Below are 20,406 nucleotides of genomic sequence, written 5' to 3' on the forward strand. Positions count from 1 at the left end.
ACTGGGGTCCCTCGCCTTCGCCGCGGGGCGCTGGGGACCCTTGCCTTTGCCACGGGGCGCTGGGGACGCTCGCCTTCGCCGCGGGGGGCTGCATCGGGGTGGGTTTGCGATGAAGCGGGTGCACTTCTGCTAAGAACCGGAGCGAGCCCACCAACCTATTTCCTGTCGCTCCAGTTCAGCCTTGTTCTAGAGGACGATGGGGAGATGGGCTTATATTGCACAGACACGCAATGGCCAAAAAGATGTAGCAGGCAAGCATGAAAGCTTTCACCTGCAGAGTGTTTTCACAATCAGCTCTTAAAACGAAGGGCCATGTTCGCTTTGTACAGCACCTCGTACCGTGTGTCCCCAGCCCTCGGTGGGACCTCAGCGTGCTGGTGTGATACTGGTCTTACCTGCAACACCACCAGCTCAGGGCCAGGTACCGCTTGTCGTCTCCCGCAGCTGGTCCCCTTGACTTCCGTGGAGCTGCTGGCAGGAGTAAGGTGGGAAGTATTTGTATTTAGAAACCTACAGAGACACTGTGAATACATTATCAAGCTTAAATACATCTCTACTGTACGAGCTCCTTGAAAAATATAATCATAGAGGCCTTATTTGTATGTTTTTCCTCGGGGAGGAGCTGAATAAAATATAATGATTTAATTTTTAAAAATTTCCGGCAAATGGAAAGCAAAGAGATCTTGAACGGACCGAGAGAGGTGGTTTTGTTCTTCGCATGAAGGGAGAGACTCCTTTGTATATAAGCACGGCGTATATTTTATATGCGTTTATTTGATTGTATAAAATCACAGGGCACTTGGGGTAAAATATTCAGAGCTGACCGCTGATTTCAGCGTGCGCTGTGTGACACCCTGGGTCCTTGAGGAGACCGGAGCGCGCTCATGAACTTTATTTTAAGTTAGGAATACTTCATTCTTCTGACAGTCAGGCCTTAAAGTGATGCATCTGAAATTAGTGACTGTTTCCAAGGAGGGGGAGAAAAAATAATTCACTGGGTTAGAAGAAATAAACAGCTCAGCAGTGTTTGATTAAAATAAAAAATAAAAAAAAAAGGCTAATTTTTTCAGCATTGCAGTATTTCGTGGTGAGAAGCCCATCCCCATCCTGGCAGGCTGCGGGAGCACCGGCTACAACAAAGCTTCGTGGGTTCTCAGTGCTTTTGCCAGGGGAGAAGCAGAAATTAGCCCAGGCTTTTTCAAACCCTGGTAAAGGATAAAAACCCAGAAGATCACATTGTCATCTTAGCCTTCTAATTTGGGATTTTTATTTAAAAAAAAAACAAACTTTGTTTCAGGCCCATTTTGGCATCTTCTTTATTTTTATAGAAAATTTTGTAATTAGCCAGGACGTTTTTTTCCAGAAACCTGTACAATATTTCTTCTCTTTTCTGGGAAATAATACCACGTCCTGTGAAAGCTGGCTGCCTTTTTCCAGTCCACAGAGAAGTCCCGATTTGACTGGCACTTCTGGTTTACCTTTACAAAAATGCCCTTGCGGTTTCTGCGCGAGGACTCCTAACGCTTGCAGAGCTTGTTCCAACTTCTGCCCTGGTTGGAAATTTCACCTTTTCGGAACGTTATCGTTCCAGTAACAATCCACCTGGGAACGAAAAGCAAACTAGCTAATAATTTCTTGTCAGAAGTAGAAATATTTGCTGCGGTTGCTAAGGCAGAACGTGGAAAGTCTAGGGTGAACCAACCCTGGTCTTACCAGTTGTTCCTAATAAGGAGAAATTACAGCATTTTTAAAGGGTTTTAAAGATGGCTGGTAGTTAAAATTTTTGGAACTGTTCTGCAGGTGACAGTGATACCCAGCTCCTCAGCGTTAAGTCTACCAGCGCCTTCCTGAGAAAATTTTCTCAAAGAATATTTATTCATTAGGGTAATAATTCAGCATTGCCGGTCACTCGCAGAAGGAGCTACGAGAGTTCAGAGTTTCTGAGAAGCGAAGCGTATTTCTCATAAATACATATATCAGGGGGCTTAACAAAGTGCAATTAGTAAGTTGTTGTTTCTCGGGAAAATTAAAAAAATTACTCTTAGTGGAGTTCATTGGGTTCTTACGGCCCGAATGCCCATTGAGGCCAGCTGGGAGCTTTCTGTTTTCAAGCAGAAATCAGGGTCCTGCGCACGCCTGAGTAAATGTATTTTGTGCAGGTGAAGCAACGCAGCAAATAAGCTCATTTTTCCTGAGACAGGCACCAAGGGTCGCAGGCCGGGGAGCAGGCTGTCGACAGCCGCGTTTCCCGCTGCAGCTGCGCGCGGCCAGCGTGCTGCATGCGGAGATGCTCGTAGCTGAGCGCTCGCTCGATGATGGAATTTAAGGCCGGCAAAGTTTCCAGCTGCGCCTGCTGCGAGCGCTGCCGAGACCGTCCTGGGAGAGATGCTGCAACGACCTCCTCGTCCTGTACGGCCCGTTTGACGACGCTAGAAGGACCGATGAGACGAGAGTGGCCACCGGTGCGCGCCAGGAGTATCAGATATAGCAGGTTTTCTTTCCTGTACCCCAAACCTTTAAAACTTGCACCCGAACGTGGACTAATCGAGGTGGCAGCGGTGCAGCCCAGGGCTTGGCGGCGGCACCGGGGCTTCCGAAACGCTTTCCCGGGGCAGGTTCTTTGCGTTGGCTCTCCAGCACTCACTCCATGAAACTGGGTGAGTTTTGGGCATCAACAACAGACTAGGCTTGTACTTGGACCGAATTTAGCTGCGTTAAGTTTTGTATCTGGTATATTTAACTTCTTGATAAGAAGACAAAGAACGGTTCTAGTGGCTGGCTTTTTAAACTTTGCTTTTCCCTTCTTTTTAAACACGTTTTGTTTAAAACCGTGATATAGGGAGAGTAAATACTTTGCCAAAGTTTTTATTCTCTTTCATTAATGGCTCAGGAAATGGTGCATTTGAAAATGAATCCAAGCCAAAAGTCTCAGATTTGCTAACAAAATGCAGAAGTTCAGCCCTGACAATTGCTGTACTTAAAAGCTCCTTGGATCAGGTGTTGCTTTACCATATGGACATTTTAATTAGTAATAAAAATGTTGATCGGGATTTAGTAGTGGAATCTACAAAGCACAAATATCTGCCTCGTTTTGCTTTGTTTTACTGGTGCAAATTTAGCTGTATTTCTCTTTCCGTCTCCCCTCTCTGCTTCGCTTACGCATCCGTTGCTGTCGATAGCCGAGCAGGTAGTCGCATCGGTCAGGAGAGCGTGAAGCAACGAGTTTATTCCATGAGCCTATAGAGCTCTGTTACAGAAAGCATCAATTTTAAACCGTTTGTCTCCTGGATGGTACTAGCCCAGTGGCTTACCGATGCCAGGAGCGTTTTAAAGAGCCATTATCTATTTGGTATGTGCCCAATTAAACAATAAATAGTTTAGAATGGCACACGCGCTTTCCGTGAGGGTGCCTGGGAATTCTGTGAAAACAGTGAGATCACATACAAAATAAACGGCCCTTAAACGTGCAAAGTACTGGGGAGCCGAGGAGGGCCCCTCGGAGCGGGGTGGCTCCCCCTCCCCGCCTCCCCATCCCGCTCCCGTGGGCACGGCAGGCGGGTTTGGGGCAGAGCCGAGGGTGGCTGCGACTCCTGCGCGTCCCCAGGACCCTTGGGGGTAAATCCCCCGGCAGGGCGCCCGCCTGCCCCTGCGCCAGGATGGGACCCGCGGCCGGTTGCAGCTCTAACGTACTCTGCCACAGCCCCCAGCAAAGAAACCCAGAAATCCTTCTCTGTCATCTCTGACAGTAACCTTAAATTGTAGAAACACATTTTGGAAGATGTGTGACTTTTTAAGAAGTTGATGTCCTTTTAATATGCAGGATCTTTGGGGGGGGGGGGAAGTACCCTTTTTAAAATTAAAGCACGTGCCACAAAAGCATGCATTTATAATCATAAGGGTCTTTGTTCCAGTGCCTGCAGTACTAAATGCTAAATCAATAATAAATTTAAGAACTGTGTGAAGAACTGCAGCGCTGGAGTAATGGGTCTGACTCTTTTTCAGCATTGGTTTCATAATGGTCTTTGTTCTGCCAGCGCGCCGGGAGCGCTGCCTGCCGTTCACCTGGCCTTTCTGCCCGGGGTAGTCCTGAGCTCTCACGGTCAGAATAGTAATGTCTTGATTTACGTAAAGATTTCCAAAATTTTTTAAGGATTTTTAAAATTTTTTTCTGCTTTAATTTTTGTCTGTGGTAGCAAAACCCATAGCGCTTTCTCAAAAATACAGAAATACCAATAATGTGTTTAAAGTAACCTAATTCTCACAAGGAATAACGAAATGCAAATAAATATATTTTTGAAAAAGTACATTCTTTTTCCTGCTGAAACTGGGGTTTTAAAAGTCCATTGAGGACTGCTTCAATAAAGCAATCCCCAGTATTCCTGTTAATGATTTTTTTTAAATCCCAATTTCCCCAAATCTTAAAATAGGGATTGCATTTAAACATAAATTTGCACCCCGTAACACCGACGGTCTCTGTCAGCGTAGACCATGGGACTTCCAGAGGGCCTTGGGGGACGGGCCCAGCACCGCGTACCCCCATTTGTAGCGCTCCATGGGACGGTTCCCGATGCCCCCCCGAGAGCCCAGAGCCTCCCAGGGCAACGCCGACCCTTGGAGGGACCCTGGCACAAGCCTTCGTAAGGGGTGGAATCGAGGTCGGCTGTGAAGTTATGGGGTTTAAGCCTTAAAAATGGTGAGAAATAGTCATTTTGAGTAAGAACGCATTTCAGACCAGAAAAAATAACCGAGTGCTACAAGCCGACTGGATAATGAAGCGGTGCCGACGTGCCGGTTTGGGCTCAGAAAGGCCCGGTTTGGCCACGGGCATGCTGAGTTCAGTGCCCCGTGGTTTCAATGAAGGCGTTGCCCTGTTCCCACGTGATCCCTCTGGAAGCATCTGTTGGACCCCGGCACAGGGCAGGATGGGCCCTTACTGGTAGCAACGTTGGCTCAGCCATTGCGAGGTTGAAATTGGGGAGAGAAAAAAAAAAGGGGGGGATTACAAAAATAAGTGCTTAAAGTTAGGTTCCCAATTCCAGAGGCCAGTAAGTGGTTGGTTTTGGCGCCGTCGTGCACCGGCAGCTTCCACTGCCACCAGTGACACTGGCTTGGATTTACTGCCTATGAGACTTTATTTAAATGCCTAAATAAGGACGTAGCTTTGGTTATCTACTTTATTTTTGCATCGTGACCCCGGGGCATTGCCCAAAGATGGTTACGCGGTTATTTCTGCAGATTTTATTTCTGAACGATGGTAGACCTGCACGATACTGGACCAGAATAACGAGAAGTTTATGGAAGTCCTTGTGACCTCTTGCGCAGAGGAGAGTCTTTGCAAGGAGTTCTGGAAATACTAGTTACTGCTTTCAGCGCTGCATTTCCAAATTATTTAGGAACTTGATTACACGCCGCTCATTGGCGTGGTTTTTCTTCTGATCGGTCCATTGGTTATTTATGTCAGTCAAGCTCGATCTCCGTAGGTGTGGCAGAGCCAGCGTTCCCAGTTCGTGCGGTTTCCCCATCCGCCGCTGCAGCAGCTGGTTACGGGGGTTCCTTCGTAAGAGCCCAAGATTTTGGCGCTCTGGAAGAAGCCGCCTGCTCGCCGGCAGTCTCGGGTCTGAGCCCTGCGCTGGGGTGGAATTTCCTCTGGGAACTCGTCACCAAGGCTTTGGGGACAGGGATTTTATGCTGGTTTCTTCTTTTGGTCGCCTTTACTTTTTCTCTGGTCTTTAACAAAGTACTAATAACGTTCATGCTAGCTACTGGTAGAGATGCCCTGCGCTTAGCAAATTCACCGGGTCTAAAAATGGCTTGATCAGGAGTACTATTTAAAGTAACTAAGACCATAAGATTTTGGAGAAGATAATTTTGGCGAGCCACCTGTTCACGTACAGCTAGCTTGGTAGGTCGGGTGGAGGCTTTGGAAGGGCTATATGAAAATTGAAAGACTACAATATCCAAAATTTAATAAAAAATAAAGTAAATCAAAGTGAAGTCTATAGTCAAACTCCTTAATTGTGATGCATTTGCTGAGTTTCCCTCTTCCATCGTCGGCCCTGCTCCGATGCCATATGGTCTACCATGGAACATTTAACTTGTCAGATATAATGGATTGTCCTGGAAGCAGATTTTTGCTTTGAGCGTTCGGCTCCTTTCTTGCATTTCACTCTCAGCTCCAGGCTGCAGGATGAAGGATTGTGGTGGAAATGCAAAGAAGAGACACACAGTTGATTCCCCTTAAGAGAGTGACCTATATGCCACAAAATTTTACCCACGTAAAGAGGCATTATCCCTGTCACTGACCCTAGCAGGCTGCATGTCAGAACCATTTAAATTTGTCTGGACTTAACAGATTGTGCAAATGTTTCAGAATCAAGTGCTTAGGAATAATAAAGGCTTGTCATTTCAACTTAGGCAGTGGCGGCGCAGCTCGCGCCGGCCAAGGGATGAGTATTATTTATTGTGACCTACATGTAACCTAAGCTGCCTGCCGTGTAGACCTTGGAAATTAAGTTCCTCTCCCAAGGCTACTGAAACTTAAAAAAAAAAATACATATATATTATCTGATAAGGAACCCAAATAGCCATTACTCCGTGCCGTAAAGCAGAGGTTACGGTTGGGAGGGATCATCTCCGTGGATGGGCCAGTAGCCGTTAATTACCGTCACGCGTTTTGTGCTTGCAAGAGGAGATGGAGGTTCCTCCGCGGTGCGTCGGTACCTCTCTGAGCGCAGGGACCCTGCCGTGGCTGGGCGGGGGGGCTGGGGTTGGCGGCCGCGAATAAAATGCTTCCGCCGGAGGACTCTGAAGCGCGGGTGGACGTTAGAAAGTTTTCTATAATAGAAGCTTCAGCAAGTGATTTCTGAAACGAACACGACAAATGACAAATTCTGCCCTGGATGGACTTCTTAAAAATTTCCTCTCACTTTGGTACAATAAAACCCGATAAAAAGCTGACTAGAAACCGTAGGTAATATTGCTGTCCCGTTCTGTGAAGTCATTAAAGGATCCAGGATGGAAATCTGGCCCTGCTAAAGATACTCGGCTTTATTTAATATTAGCGCAGCCGGTATTTCACCTATAGAGAAGAAAATATTTGTAAAGGAACCTGAATTCTACTCTTCAACACAACATTCCTTTCAGGTGTGAAGTTTGTATGAGGAACGGTGATTTTTTTTTTTTTTTTTTTTGCGTGAAGGTTATTGTCTTTGCGTTTGGCAGCAAAAGGAAAACTGTCAGCTGGTAGAGGTGGGAAATCCCTCTCTCAAGGACTTCTTTCTTTTCGGTGTAGGAATCAGCATTCCGAGGCGTCATTTCAGCAGAGAGCTTTCTCGGTCTTGATCTGAAAGCGCTGGAGAGCGTGTGTACTGATGCTATGAGTTTGCCTGTATTCTCAGCCCGAATTGTTTGTTCCCGAAGCGTTTAGGAAATGTCAGTTCTCAAGTGTAAAAGTCTTATTAGGGTATGCATGCCCTCTGCTGGATATTACTGATTTGAGACTATTGGGTATTTCGTAATGTCACAGTATATTTACCACATCATTCCTGATGTTTTGCCATACACTGAGAAGCTTGTAGTTTGTTTTGTCTGCTTGGCTAATCCGAATTATGCGATCCGCTGTTTTTTTAAACATCAAAATTGTAACAAAAATAAATGCTAACTTTTTTTTCTTTTCTTTTTGTGTACCGAACAATATTACGAATAAATAACATTCCTGTAGGCGTGTATAATTGAGCGTTTAATCTCAATATAACGCAGTGTCAGAGACTCGGGTAATTCCGTCTGTATATGCAGAGAGCACGTGAAGACGGGGGCGAAAACAGGAGGTAAATTGCTACAAAGGCACTGATGCTTTTGGTATTAAAACCTGAAGATTCATCTTTGCCATCAGGCTTTTAAACTGGGTCTGTGCATGCTTGTGGTCAGCCTTTGCGTCCTCCTTTCTGGCGTGTAGATGATGCTGTGGGCTTAATTCGGGCGTCAGGCGGGAGGGCTGGGCTCGGCCGCCGGCGCGCGGGGGGCTGGCCCGGGGGTCTGCGGGGCTGCGCCTGAGCGCAGGGTCACCCCAAGCCCCGAGACTGCGCCTTTTCTGTCGCTCTGGGACGGAGCGCAGCCCTCTGGGGAGGGTGGTTTCTGTTTATCATGCCGAGGTGTCGATTTGATCCCCAATCTGGCCGATAAGGCTTTTGATCTCTTTATCCTCGCTCCTGTCCAACAGGGTTTGTTTTAGTAGCCTTTTAATAAACGCTGCTGGGTAGGGGTGGTTTACAGACCAAAGATTTAGAGCCCAGACTCGGGCTGTAGGAAGGTTTATCGTCCTCTTTCAATTCTGTGTCTTTCACGGCCTTAGATCCTTATCTAACTTGTTTTAAAGTGATTCTGTTTTCATGCTTGAGTGAAAACCCAGGTTTCCAGATACACGATAAAGATCTCCTGAACTGGTCCCTGAACAAATGATGAGGGATCACCCTGCAGTGTATTTCAATTTAAAATAGCCCTGTGAGGCTTACTTAGGATAAAACAATATCCAGTGCTTTACGTTCAGTTCTTACGTATTGCTTTCAGGTCCGGAGTATTGCTACAACGTGTTTTGTCTTGCGCCTTCATGAAAATGTTGCCCCTTTTCATTACTGCGGTTCTCTACTCTTAGGTAATGATTTTGGTGGTGGCGGCGGCCGTTCTCCGATGCCGGCCTTCGTCCCCTGCCCATCTTTTGACTGTTGTACGTTCCAAGAGTGGGAAGGGTGAAACATGGCGAATGGGTTTTCCTGGAGTTTTTGTTTCTCTCCAAAATAAAATCGCCTATCTCCAGAGTGATACAGGTGTTCAGGCTTAGATGATCATAATTATTTCCTCTAGACTGAAATTCCAGGCACATATGAAAAGGAAAGGGAGACTAAAGATGTTGATGAAGTCAGATGCGTCTTCACTCTAAATGAAGGATTGTCTCTCACAAACGTTCCTCCGTGCGCAGCTTTCGAGGGTAGGTGCCCGGTTGCTCCGGCCTTGCTGAACGTGGCCGTTTGTGCATGCCCGGGCTCTGCGAGACGAACGCGGCGGCCAACGGCACCGAGGGGTCTTTAAGGTTTCTTCAACACGTTAAATATAATTTCTTCAGACAGCATTGAAATAAACAGCGGTTTTGTTTAAATACCTAATTTAATTATGAAAGTTTATTATTCTAGTCTCAATTAGTGCATGTACTTGCTATTAAGCTCATTAATGTTCCTTGTCCGCAGAACGCAGTATTATTTATTGGTTGTGCAATTGCAGTGATGGCTACGAAATGGCAATACCTGCGTACCTCTGATTAACTTCAAGGTGCTGAAAACCTGTTGCAAAGGGTGCGACGAGCTTGGATGGGACACAACTGATCCCGTAGTGCAGCTGTATCACCCAGGCAAATATCCAACTGTTAGCGTCAAATCTGTCTTTTATGGGGTAGTGTGGTAATCTTTACAGCCTAATTGTTTTTGGTGGGACTAGTCAAGGACTAAGGGAGCGTTTAATATAAGTCGGGTAGAATATGGTCTTTGGTATTCTGTTTTCACATACTTACTCTCGCAGTTTCAAGCAGAGTCTTGCCACAGCTATTCTGTTTTAAAGCACGCGAACGGAGAAATCACATGCTGCCCTGTAATAGATGCTATTACTTGGTAGGTGACAGGAATAGGTTGAGCAATTTGCCTCAGCCTTTTGGTTCGGATCCAATATTTCACGAACCGAGATCAGTGACAAAAAGAACTGGTCTGGTGTTTCCAGGGAGCACCTGGAATATGCATGGGGGGAACGTGAAGCGTGGGGCGGGCAGCACCGGCTGGGTCCCTTCCCTGCGCTTGAAGCCATGAGCCCTGCGGGGGGCCTGGGGCAAAGCTTGCCGGCAGCACAGCCCTTCCCACCGGCGTGTATATGTGCGTGTGTATGTACAGGTACGCAGCGCGTGTGCGCGAGGGAGTAGTTTGGCCTTTGGGGCATTTGGGAATTAACCGTGCCTGTTTAAGCATGAACTCTAGACCAGCGAGGTGAGTCAGTGGTGAAGTACCACTTTTGCTCTGAATTCCCTCGCTTTAGGTTGTTCAAGTCAGCTCTGTAGCTTTATTTTAGCACAGGTTTTAGGGTTTCATTTCCTTTGCATTTTGATGGTACTGTTCAAAAAAAAAATCTCCCTTTGTAATGGTACTTGCTCTGGCATCATAACGTCTCTTTAAGAACCATTACCGTTCACTGCACATCAGTGGAAGTGCAAAAATCCTCATTCACGTCAAAAAAATCTCCTTCCCCTAGCATTGCGCTACATTTTGGGGTGTGATGCCGTTCAGGTTATTGGGATTAATACCTTCCCTGAGCTTTGTATGTAGCTTGTGGACCCTCCCTGGATCAGACGCCGTGTCATTTGTACCACTTTGTGAACGTTATTGCGCAAACTTTGCTTAAAATCGATCGGATTTCTTTCTTATTGTCTGTACTTCACATATAGCATGAAGCAGAAACAGCTCATTAACATGATGCTTCCATTACCATCGGATTGGGATTCTTTGTGATGTAAAATACGCCGTTCAAAGCCTCACTGAAATAAATAGGGTGTTTTGACTGTATATCCTATACCGGGAAGGGTGCCGCTGTTGGCGGAGCGTGTGTATATAACCCAGGTCAAGCCTGAGTTAGTAACTGAGCCGAGCTAAGCAACTCTCTCTGCCCTTTGAGCGTTGGAAGAGGAGAAATCGCAGCCGGACGCCCAGCGCCAGCGGCCACCGCTCGGACCCGCTTGTCGGCCCCGGCTCCGCGGGGACGATGCCTACGGAGGCTTTCCAGCGCCGGCCCCCCGCGCCGCGCCGTTCCCCGCAGCCCCGGCGCGAGGGCTGCTCGCTCCCCTGCCAGCTCGCTGCCTGCGGCTGCCCGGGAGCTGCGCCGGCGAGCGCCGCTCCCTGCCCGGGTTAACCGCCGAGGGGATGCTGAGCCGCTCGGCAGAGCTAGCTGTCGCACAAAGGGGGACGAGCCTCGAGCCAGCTGTTAGCCCTGGTGCTAGGGAAGGCGGCCGGATTTGCATCCTTCAATTAAGAGCCCCCAAAATTTCAGTTAGTACTAAAATAATTTTCCTTTTTATTTTTCCTTCCCCTTTCCTCCCCGCCCCTTTTCCTTCCTTCCCCCCCCCCTTTTTCCTTCCTTTTTTTTCCCCCTTCTTTTCCCCCCTTTTTTTTCTTCTTTTTTTTTTTTTAATCTTTTAAAGAACAGGGTATTGAAAAGTTCTGAAAAAATAAAGAAGCTACCTGCTGGCTCCTCTGATGAAAACATAGGCAGGCTATTTTTTCTGCCAAGGGCAAAAGCCAGCAAGGCCTGGAGGCTGACCACGGAGGGCACAGGGTATATGTATTTCTCCAAGAGTGAGGTGCTTATAGGTACAGGATATATAAGTGTCCAATGGCTCATCTGTTTCATAGAATCATAGAATCTTAGAATCATGAGCTTTTTCCTCAGAAATCTCTAATTCTATACAAATCTTATCTTGATTTCTCTGCTGACATGAGCCAGGTTTTCAAACCTCTGAGGCAAAAAGGGAAACAGCACTGGTAGCGTGGCTGTCGGTGTCCGGAGGCGCTGCGCGGCGCTGGCCCTCGTGTCGGGCAGGGCCGCTGCTCGGAGAGCTTCGCTCAGGCCGGCGGGCGCGGAGGGGAGTCCGGCCCTCGCTCCCCGGGGCGCCGAGAGCCTCCCCTCCGCGGGCCACCAAACCCGAACAGGCGTAAGAAACATTGTGAATGCAAGAACTATGGGTTAAGGCAGAAGGAAACTGTTCCACGGGGCTCTTAATGCAGATAAACCCTGCCGCAGCTGATGGCATGTACGTGGTCACTATGCACAGACAAATGTGGAACTCTGAAGTTCAGCCTGTTCTTCAGTTGCTCAGACCCTTCTCCCAGACATGCCCCAGCTCTGTGTTCCTCCTGCCCGGTGCGACTTGGACCCGGAATTCTCCTGTAATTTGCTGTTCTCTGTAGGGGAATCGATCGGGCTCCCTTCAGGATGCGTTTGAGACGTCGGACATCAGAGGGAACAATCATTAATTTTCAAAAACGCCAGAAATGCAGGAATAAAATGTAAAAAAAATCGGTTTAACCCAAATTGCAGACCTGAACGGACCCAAATTCGCAGCCGTTAAAATTCCAGTCCCTAATACAGTTACTTTTTTAACCCCCAAGACAGGTTTCCCTTCTTCAGCCTAACCAAGAACCAAACCCCAAATGTAGGGGCAGCAAAAACCTGGACTAGAATATTGTCATCGAACTCACCTCTCAAAATATATGTCAAACATGAAATCAGTGTAAACACTGAATTGAAGTCATTTATAGAAATAGCTTCACTTCCTTTTCTCTGCGGATGGAAAGAGTTGCCTCATGCCTCTCGTTCTGCCTACCAGAAAAAAAGCCAAGGTGCCCTGTCTCCAGGGCAGGGAAAAAGAGAGCGGGGAATGAGATGACTTGCATTTGTGCTTTGGAAGTTGCTTAAATTTTCTACTTAATTTGATTAATTTTTCAAAGTACGCCATGGAGAGGCAAGTGGCTTCTTTATTGATTGATTGGCAATCCTATGCTGCTTTTATTTTCTGCAGTTAAACAAAAATGCGAACAAAATATTTATGAAGCAATCGTTTTAGTTGGGTGAAGATAAGCAGTATTTTTTTCTAGAGGTATTTAGAGAGCAGAGACTTGAGATTCAGTGTTTGTCAGAAAACAGGAGCTGCATGTAGTTCTTTCTTTGTCTCTCCTTTGATTGGCATGCATTGTGTCAATTAATTGAGTGTCTATATATATATATATTTACACACACGCTATGTTATTGCCTCCGATAATGATGGAGATGCTTTTTCTGCCTTACCTAAAGAACAAGTGCATACTCGAAAGTTATTCACCAGCCTTTGTAGGTCAACTTCTTCCATGGAGCTTTGTTTCAATTGTCAGATCATAAAGCCACGGAAGGGTACAGATCGTGTTGCCTGTGCGGAGTGCCGGTAACAAATGGCACGTTTTAGCATTTGGTCCTCTAGGTAGGAAAAATTAATCAGATGTCTGACAAGATTTGTTATTCCTCTGTATTTCAGGCTCCTTTTTTTTTTTTTCTTCTTTTTTTTTCTTCTTTTTTTTTTTTTTTCCTGGCTTACAACAAATATTACTAACGGGTACTTTTAGGTTTTAAAATATGGACAACAGTACTCCATGCAGTAAAAGACTTGAACGATTAATGCTACCCTTATGCCTCTTTTGAGTAGTTTTAGCCATGGGGCTTGGCACTGCCACCATTGTCTTTGTGCCAAAAAATATCCGCAGCGGCTGCCGCATTCTAGTACTAGAGGGTTGTCTCGAAAATTCCGCAGTGAATGCGTCGGGTGTCTACATCGCTGTAGACGCTCTCTCTTTTTTAAAACATTTTAAAAAAAAAAAAAAGGAGACAGAATCTTTAGCTCTTGCAAACCTCAGAAAAGGCACAGTACAGGCTGGGGTGTTCAAGTGACTGAAAATGAGGCATAATGTACAGTAAACGTAGAAATTCAGGAGAAGCTTTTGTATTTGTGAACACAAATAGTTGCTTAAAGAGCCTACTCTTGCATATTATCAGCACTCTTGCAAATTTTATTATCTGAAACAAATGTGCCAGTGAATTTTAAGCAGAAAATCGACATCAAGACTGTAGCTAATTTTAAATGGACAGTTTATATAAAAGATTATTCCCCCCCTCCAAAAAAAATACGAAGTGTCATTACAAAAAGTATGATAATTTCCTAATTACAGTTGATAGTGAAAACCTTCGTACGTGTATCTTTTTAACGGTTTCTCGACTTTTTCATAAATTTCGGCTGTTTGTTCTTAATCGAGGAGGCAGATTCCTAGCTGTATGTGGGAACAACAACAACAACAACGAAAATGTAATAAAGTTAAAGGCTTACACTATCAGAATGAAATGTGTTCACTCGTGATCTCCCAAGCTATCTGTTTGGTGGTAAAAGTGGATGCTATAGATGAAATCTTTACAAGGAGCATAATCCTTAAAAAAAAAAAAAAAAAAAAAGGGGGGGGGGGGGGAAAAGTCAATCTCCTGCTGGCTGCTGTGCCGCTTTGGTACCTCACAGACTTCGACAGAGTCCTGGACGAGTGCCCATTGATGTCATGGAAACACTCAAATTACTGAGAATGATTCATGTCTATGCTGTTCTCTTATCCTCCCCCACACAAATAGAAGTAGATTTTAACCCTGACAACTTGTAATTTGCAGTGGGTTTATTTTTGTATCTGGATAAATATTTTTTAACAACTGAAATTAAGATGAGGCTGCCTGTGTCTGATACGATAGAAAAGGAGATTACTGGTACCCGGGCAGCAGCGACAAGCGCGTTCAAAGTACCTTGTGCCGCCGCTTGTACTTGGTTCCCCTCGACCCTATTTTGCTGTTTGGGATTTCCCCCCCCCTCCCCGTCCTCACCGTGTATTTGCATCGACTTTCTGGCCCTCTTGGGGTGATGCGAAGTAGCACACGTAACTCTGGGCATGCTGGCAAGGCATTTTGTTTTCAGACCTCGGCACTGGACTCGGGCATTCGCGATTAAAATTTCATTGTCATTTCAATCTTGAATTATTTCCGCGAAGGCTTCCAGTACTCCGAACCCGAGGGGGGCTGCGGAGCGGGCGATCCATCATTCCCATATAACCAGATACAAGCGCTTTCAAAAGTTATTACGTGTACAAATGCCCTAAGAACGGCAAATAAATTTTGGAGGTTCCCCTGTATAAGTAACTACTTTATGCGGAAAGCAGCAAAGCCAAAAACAGTCGAGAAACAAAAGCAAGGTAGAGAGTCTTAAATTATTGTGAAAAAAAAAAGGTGATTTTTTTTATTCCAAACCACTCGCAATAGTCAAACTTTATCTATAATACCTCTATTATTGATAAACCTATTGATCGAACCTAGTGGCTGCATGTTAAGGGAGAGGCTTGTGGACATTCGGTCAGAATGTGGCCACACCATATTGGGAATGATTAAAATGAACTCCATCATCCTTTGTCTAACGATCTGCCTCGCCATGGGGTCTCTATGAGACCTGGATCGCACGGGGAAGCATGAGGGGACGTGCCAGCTCGGGACCCCTCATCCGCTGCCTGCCTTGCTCGCGCCCCCAGGAGGCGTGAGCTCGGTGGATGCTGTCGTTATTGCGATCCCATGTGTCCAAATGCAGTTAAAGGACATTTTTTTTTTAACGGCTGGGGTAGGTGGATCGATCGGCACGGCGGCTGTGTCTGGGCGGTGCAGGGCTTGGCGTAGGGCTGTCACCGCGTCTCCCGCACCCAAACGTGGGGGTCCGCAGCCGCGGGAGCCTGGTTTCTGGGTGCAGAGGTGTCCCCGGCGTTGCTGGGAGTTGCGCGCGGAGATAAACCGAGCATCTGGTCCCTAGTAACTGGTACTGTGTGTTGTGGGTTTTATGCCCCAGCCTATAATAAAAACTTTAATTTTATGAGTGATTTTTACTGTGTTCTTGGATGTTTTGTTAGATAATACCTCCCCCCCTCCCGTGATTATCCTCGCCATAAGGGTGGTCTTTTAGTGTCAATATGTTTTGTATCAGCCCTCTTGACTGCTCTTTGTCTCCGGAGCACGTGGTGCGGTGCTGCTCAGCCATGACTTAATGCTTTGCAGAAACCACCTCTTCCCTTCTTGATTTCGCTCGAGCCTGGCCATTCAGACCTGAAAGAACCTTTATTTCCCTTTGTAAATATGGCATAACTGTAGCCCATACTGCAAGTCAGGCTGTTGGATCTGAGTGTTAAAGGCTTCCTGGGAAAAAAAAAAGGAAAAAAAAAAAAACCAGGCTACTTAGGGCTGGCAGAGTCTCGGCAGCCATCGGGCCCCGTTCAGGTCCCGGCGCCGCTGCGGCAGCCCCAGCGTTGGTAGCCAGCGGCGAATTCCCCATCGGTGTCTCTTGCCCAGGTGTAAATTCCATCATCGCCTTGGGCATGGGGGAATTTGCTCCTGGGAAGGAGAGCGGGGAGCCGCTTCCCCAGCAGCCCCGGGGCGAAGCTGGCCGTCGGAGCTCCGTGCTCCCCGCGCCGTGGTGGGACAGGCAGGGTGCCCGGGTGCTCAGCCCCCGCGCCAGAGGGGAGGCACGGAGGAGGTCTGCTCGCACCTGCAGCCAGCCGCTGGCAGCCCCGTAAACCCCGCTTCCAGGAAGCGCGTGGAGCAGCGCGGCCGAGATTAGGAAGTTTATATCACGTCACCGTCCTCAGCGTGAAAAAGTGTTAATCCCTTCCTGTTGCCTACCTACATGACACAGTCAGCAGTGCCTATTTTACACATGTAAACAGCACTAGGAAAATGTGGTGAGCGTCGTCTGAAAGCTTGGAGAAGCTATATGTATCTGTTTATATCCATTAAACATCTCTCTTTTTGTGTTTGTTTTGTTAACAGGTAAAACAGAAAGGGGTTCATACTCATCGTATGGAAGAGATTCGAATTTACAGGGTTGCCACCAGGTAAGTGAAAGTCTGCTCAGCGGAGGGGTTGTGATAAATACTCTGATAAATGAGCTTTGCTTCTTAAAGTTGTGCAGTTAGGGATGGGCTCCATCATAAACGGCGGCGGCTGCAGATGCATGTTTCGCAGAAACGGGCTTCATTTGCGAACGCGGGTTTTAAAGCCTGAGCTTTTCTAGCCAGGGTACAGTTCCTAGAGGTATGAGTACTTGGGCCGACCTAATACCGCCCTAGCCGGAGCTGCTGCGAACTATTGATTGTTGTCCCTTGCAGCAATGCCGCGCTGTTCGGCATGGCGGGCCCTTCCCAACGGCACAACTTCAGGAATTACACAAGTGGAAACACACCGCAGAGCTTGTGTCAGCCCCTAGCTTTGGATGGCTACTGCAATAAATTATAGTTTTCATAGAATCTGTATGATGTTGTGTGAAAACAAGGTTGTATTGAGGGATAAAAATGTCTGTGAAAATATGATTTGTTGTCCCTTTTTGTTTCTGAATTGTTTTTGGCTGGAAGTCAAGGCCAGCAGGCTAACAGCAAAGCCGTCTCAAGGGAAGCATGCGTGAGCTAGAAAAATAAGAGTAGTTTAATTAAATAATAAAATGCCAATGTAATACAAAGGTATAGCATGTGTGTGCGCCTCTCTGCACTTTGCATTTGCATACTTTTAAGTCTCCAGAGAAAGTCTGAGTCTAAAAATACTATCAATAGCCAAAAGTCTGTGCTTTGTTTCAAGACAATTGATTTTTTTAAAAGACGCTTTCTTTTTAATTTCAGTAGCAATATTAATCGTGTGTTTAAATTCATTTTGTTCTTGAAGAGCGCTGGGCTTCCTTTCCTTTTTCTAAGTGCAGTAGCTTCGCACTTTGGAAAACTATTGAAAGACTTTAATAGCCTTCTTAATATTCAAAGCTCTATACTGTTCAAATCTGCCAGAATAAACCCCCGTCCAACAAAAAAAACAGCCAAAATGCATATTATTTCCCTATAGGAAAGGGAAATACTTGATCCCTTCTTTCCTTTCATATGTCCATGTTCTTCAGTAATGTGGGGGAACAGTCTATTCTTATGTTGTTGTGTTCTCTTTTTTTAAACATTCAGTGGAGAAAAATTAAATCATTTGAGCAATAAAACAGAAATTTGTGTTTGCAGTGCACACGTGTATGCCATCAGAAGTGTCTAGAGGCCGGGGCCGTGCCCTCGTCCGGCTGTCGTGGTGAGCCCCTTCCCTCTGCAGCCCTGTGTGTGCCGGGGCGCATCCCGGCCGCTGCGCCTGGATGGGCTCCCATGGCTGGACGGGCTCCCACAGCTTCATGGGCTCCCACGGCTTCATGGGCTACCATGGCTGTATGGGCTCCCACGGCTCCATGGGCTACCATGGCTGTATGGGCTCCCATGGTTGGACAGGCTCCCATGGCTTCATGGGATCCCATGGCTTCATGGGCTCCCACAGCCGGACAGGCTCCCATGGCTTCACAGGCTCCCAAGGCTGGATGGGCTCCCATGGCTTCACAGGCTCCCAAGGCTGGATGGGCTCCCATGGCTTCACGGGCTCCCAAGTCTGGATGGGCTCCCATGGCTTCATGGGCTCCCATGGCTTCACGGGCTCCCATTGCCAGATGGGCTCCCATGGCTGGATGGGCTCCCATGGCTGGATGGGCTCCCATTGCCAGATGGGCTCCAGCCTCCTGGCAACATGAGGGGTGGCGGTGGCCGGGAGTTGGGCCGCGAGCCCTGCGCCCCTCTTGCAAACCTCTGGGTTCCTGCATGGGGCCCTGCTGCGGGTCTGGTTTCGGAGGTGGAGGCAGGGTCAGGGGAGCCGGCGGCTGGCGGCAGCTTTCCCACGCAGGTGGCGGTGGGATCCCTTCCGCTGGCTGGCGCGGGGCTGCTCTGCTTTGCCCCCTCTGCTAACGGGGCCGGAGGGAGCCCCACGGGACGGCCGGGCTCACTGTGCTGCCAGAGAGGCCCCGGTCCTTGCCGGTCGCCATCCACATTGTTTGAGTTTTGGGGACTTTCCTGGGCGAAGTTTCACTTGCTGAGCTTGGACTGGGAGAGGCGACAAGGGAAGGCTGCTTTGCCTTGCTTAAAGCACAGTTACAGGTGTTTAATTCTATGTAGAGCAAACTGAAAGGGTACAGAGCTGCTCACTGGTGAAGGTCCACAGGCCAAGCGTTGAAAGGAAACTTGGTGATGCACCGAACCTTCACACAGATAACTCTTCAGGGAGTCGATGGGTGACTTACTGAGTTCACTTGCAATCGCAAGCACAGCTAAGTGCAGAAGGTGACATGTGTAACCCGGCTCTCCCCTCATCCAAAGCACCTGCAGTAGCTTTTAATTAATATTAAGAGCCATTCCTAGCTAGTCCTCTTTGCTTTAAATCCTTGTATGCTTTTGCTTTCTATTACTAGGAGGTAGCAGGATGAGTTTCTGCCCCCAGTGCTTGCCCAGCATTGGTGACACTGGCCCCAGCGTGTAGCAGCACCCGTCCAAGGGTGCGACCCGTCTCCTCGGCAGCTCCAGCCTCCGGGAGATCCCGCTCCGCTCCTCTCTTGGGTCTGCTGCGGTTTCGCATTTCATCTGAAAACATACCTTTTCTTTGCTGCATTTTGCTTTTGGTTTTTCTTTCAATCTCACTGTGTTTGAACGGTCTCATGATACTGCAAGTTAGAAATTGTTTCTGAGTTCAAAATGGCATCACACCTAAATAAGTTACACGGTCTATGTATGCTCCGTGCGTGGAGTCTTAATGCGACTCGTACCGCGGCCTCTTTGTGCACACCCATATCTGTGAATACCTGCAGGGCACAGATGTGTATTTTCTTTAATTTGGGAGTAAAAAGTTCATCTTAGAAACTAAGGGCAGAGGTGCAGCTTGAGAAGAAAGTTTGCCATAAAGAGATAAATGTTTTCTTAAGCCTCCTCAGCTTTCTGTCCGAGCCAAAGAGCGGCGGCATTTTGCACGGGCTCTCGGTGGTAGCGGAGAGTGACGTGGTGCCAGATACCCCCGGCGTCAAACGCTACGGAAATGACTCGGTGCGATGTTACGCAGCATCGCCGCACCTGCGGTGGGCTCGGGGCAGCCCCGTGGCGGGCTCAGGGCAGCTCCGGCCGATCCCGGCCCCCGCCAGACCTACTCGCGCCATGCCTGGCCTCTCTCGGCCAAGTGACAGATCAGCGAACAGCTGAAACCCCTCGTGGGGAGCTGCCGGTAGTCGCTGTAACGAGGACGGTTGCCTGCAGAAGCAGGCAGCACGGTTTCCGCCTCGCCTTTTCGTGCAGCACCAACCACCTGCAGAAGTCCACGCTCCTGCTCGCCGGGCTTCTCTTCTGGGCCGCAACACGGGAGAGGACAAACCTAAAGTGCCAGCGAGCTCCAGCCTTTCGGCGAGCTCCTTCACGTCGTGTGAAGAAGGGGTGAAGCCCGACGGGCGGCGCAAGCCGGGGAGGTGCTGAGCACCGCAGCACCGCTGCCCGGCCTCTGTGCCGGGGAATACGCTCCGTCAGGGTACCGGGAAAACCCCAACATTTATTCCAGTAGACGAGCCCGTGGCTGTGGTTCTAGTATGAGAGCTAATGCATTTTTTTCCCTGAACGATGGCCCTGAATAATTATTTTTTACATTTCGGTGAACCAGTTCTGGAGTTGCCTCAGAATTCAGTTGGAACAGCCGTGGTCGGCTCTCTGGATGGGTCCTTGACGGTATCTACGTGGCAGTGCCCTGTGCTTGTGTAGGGTCCATGAAGAACGGATGGAGAAAACCCTACCTACCCACTCTCCTTTTCTGTGGCTTCATTCATGAAAATTTGAGGAATATTAGGAAGATATTACAGTAAAAGTGCAAATAATAAAAATTCCGAACCATGGAATGGGGTCCTTCTTTCTACCATATGCA

General features: G+C 47.7%; 1 protein-coding gene across 26 annotated transcripts in view; it reads left to right on the plus strand.

Moving 5' to 3' along the window:
• TCF4 (transcription factor 4) overlaps positions 1-20,406 on the plus strand; it is a 240,176-nt gene that overhangs the window by 99,635 nt on the left and 120,135 nt on the right. For all 26 annotated transcript variants that reach the window (XM_075077556.1, XM_075077555.1, XM_075077567.1 and 23 more), the window contains one exon: positions 16,447-16,511. In XM_075077556.1, coding sequence (XP_074933657.1) covers positions 16,447-16,511 — 65 coding nt within the window. The remainder of the gene's footprint in view (positions 1-16,446; positions 16,512-20,406) is intronic.

The sequence above is a fragment of the Phalacrocorax aristotelis genome, chromosome W (assembly GCF_949628215.1).
Source record: "Phalacrocorax aristotelis chromosome W, bGulAri2.1, whole genome shotgun sequence".
Lineage (NCBI taxonomy): Eukaryota > Metazoa > Chordata > Aves > Suliformes > Phalacrocoracidae > Phalacrocorax > Phalacrocorax aristotelis.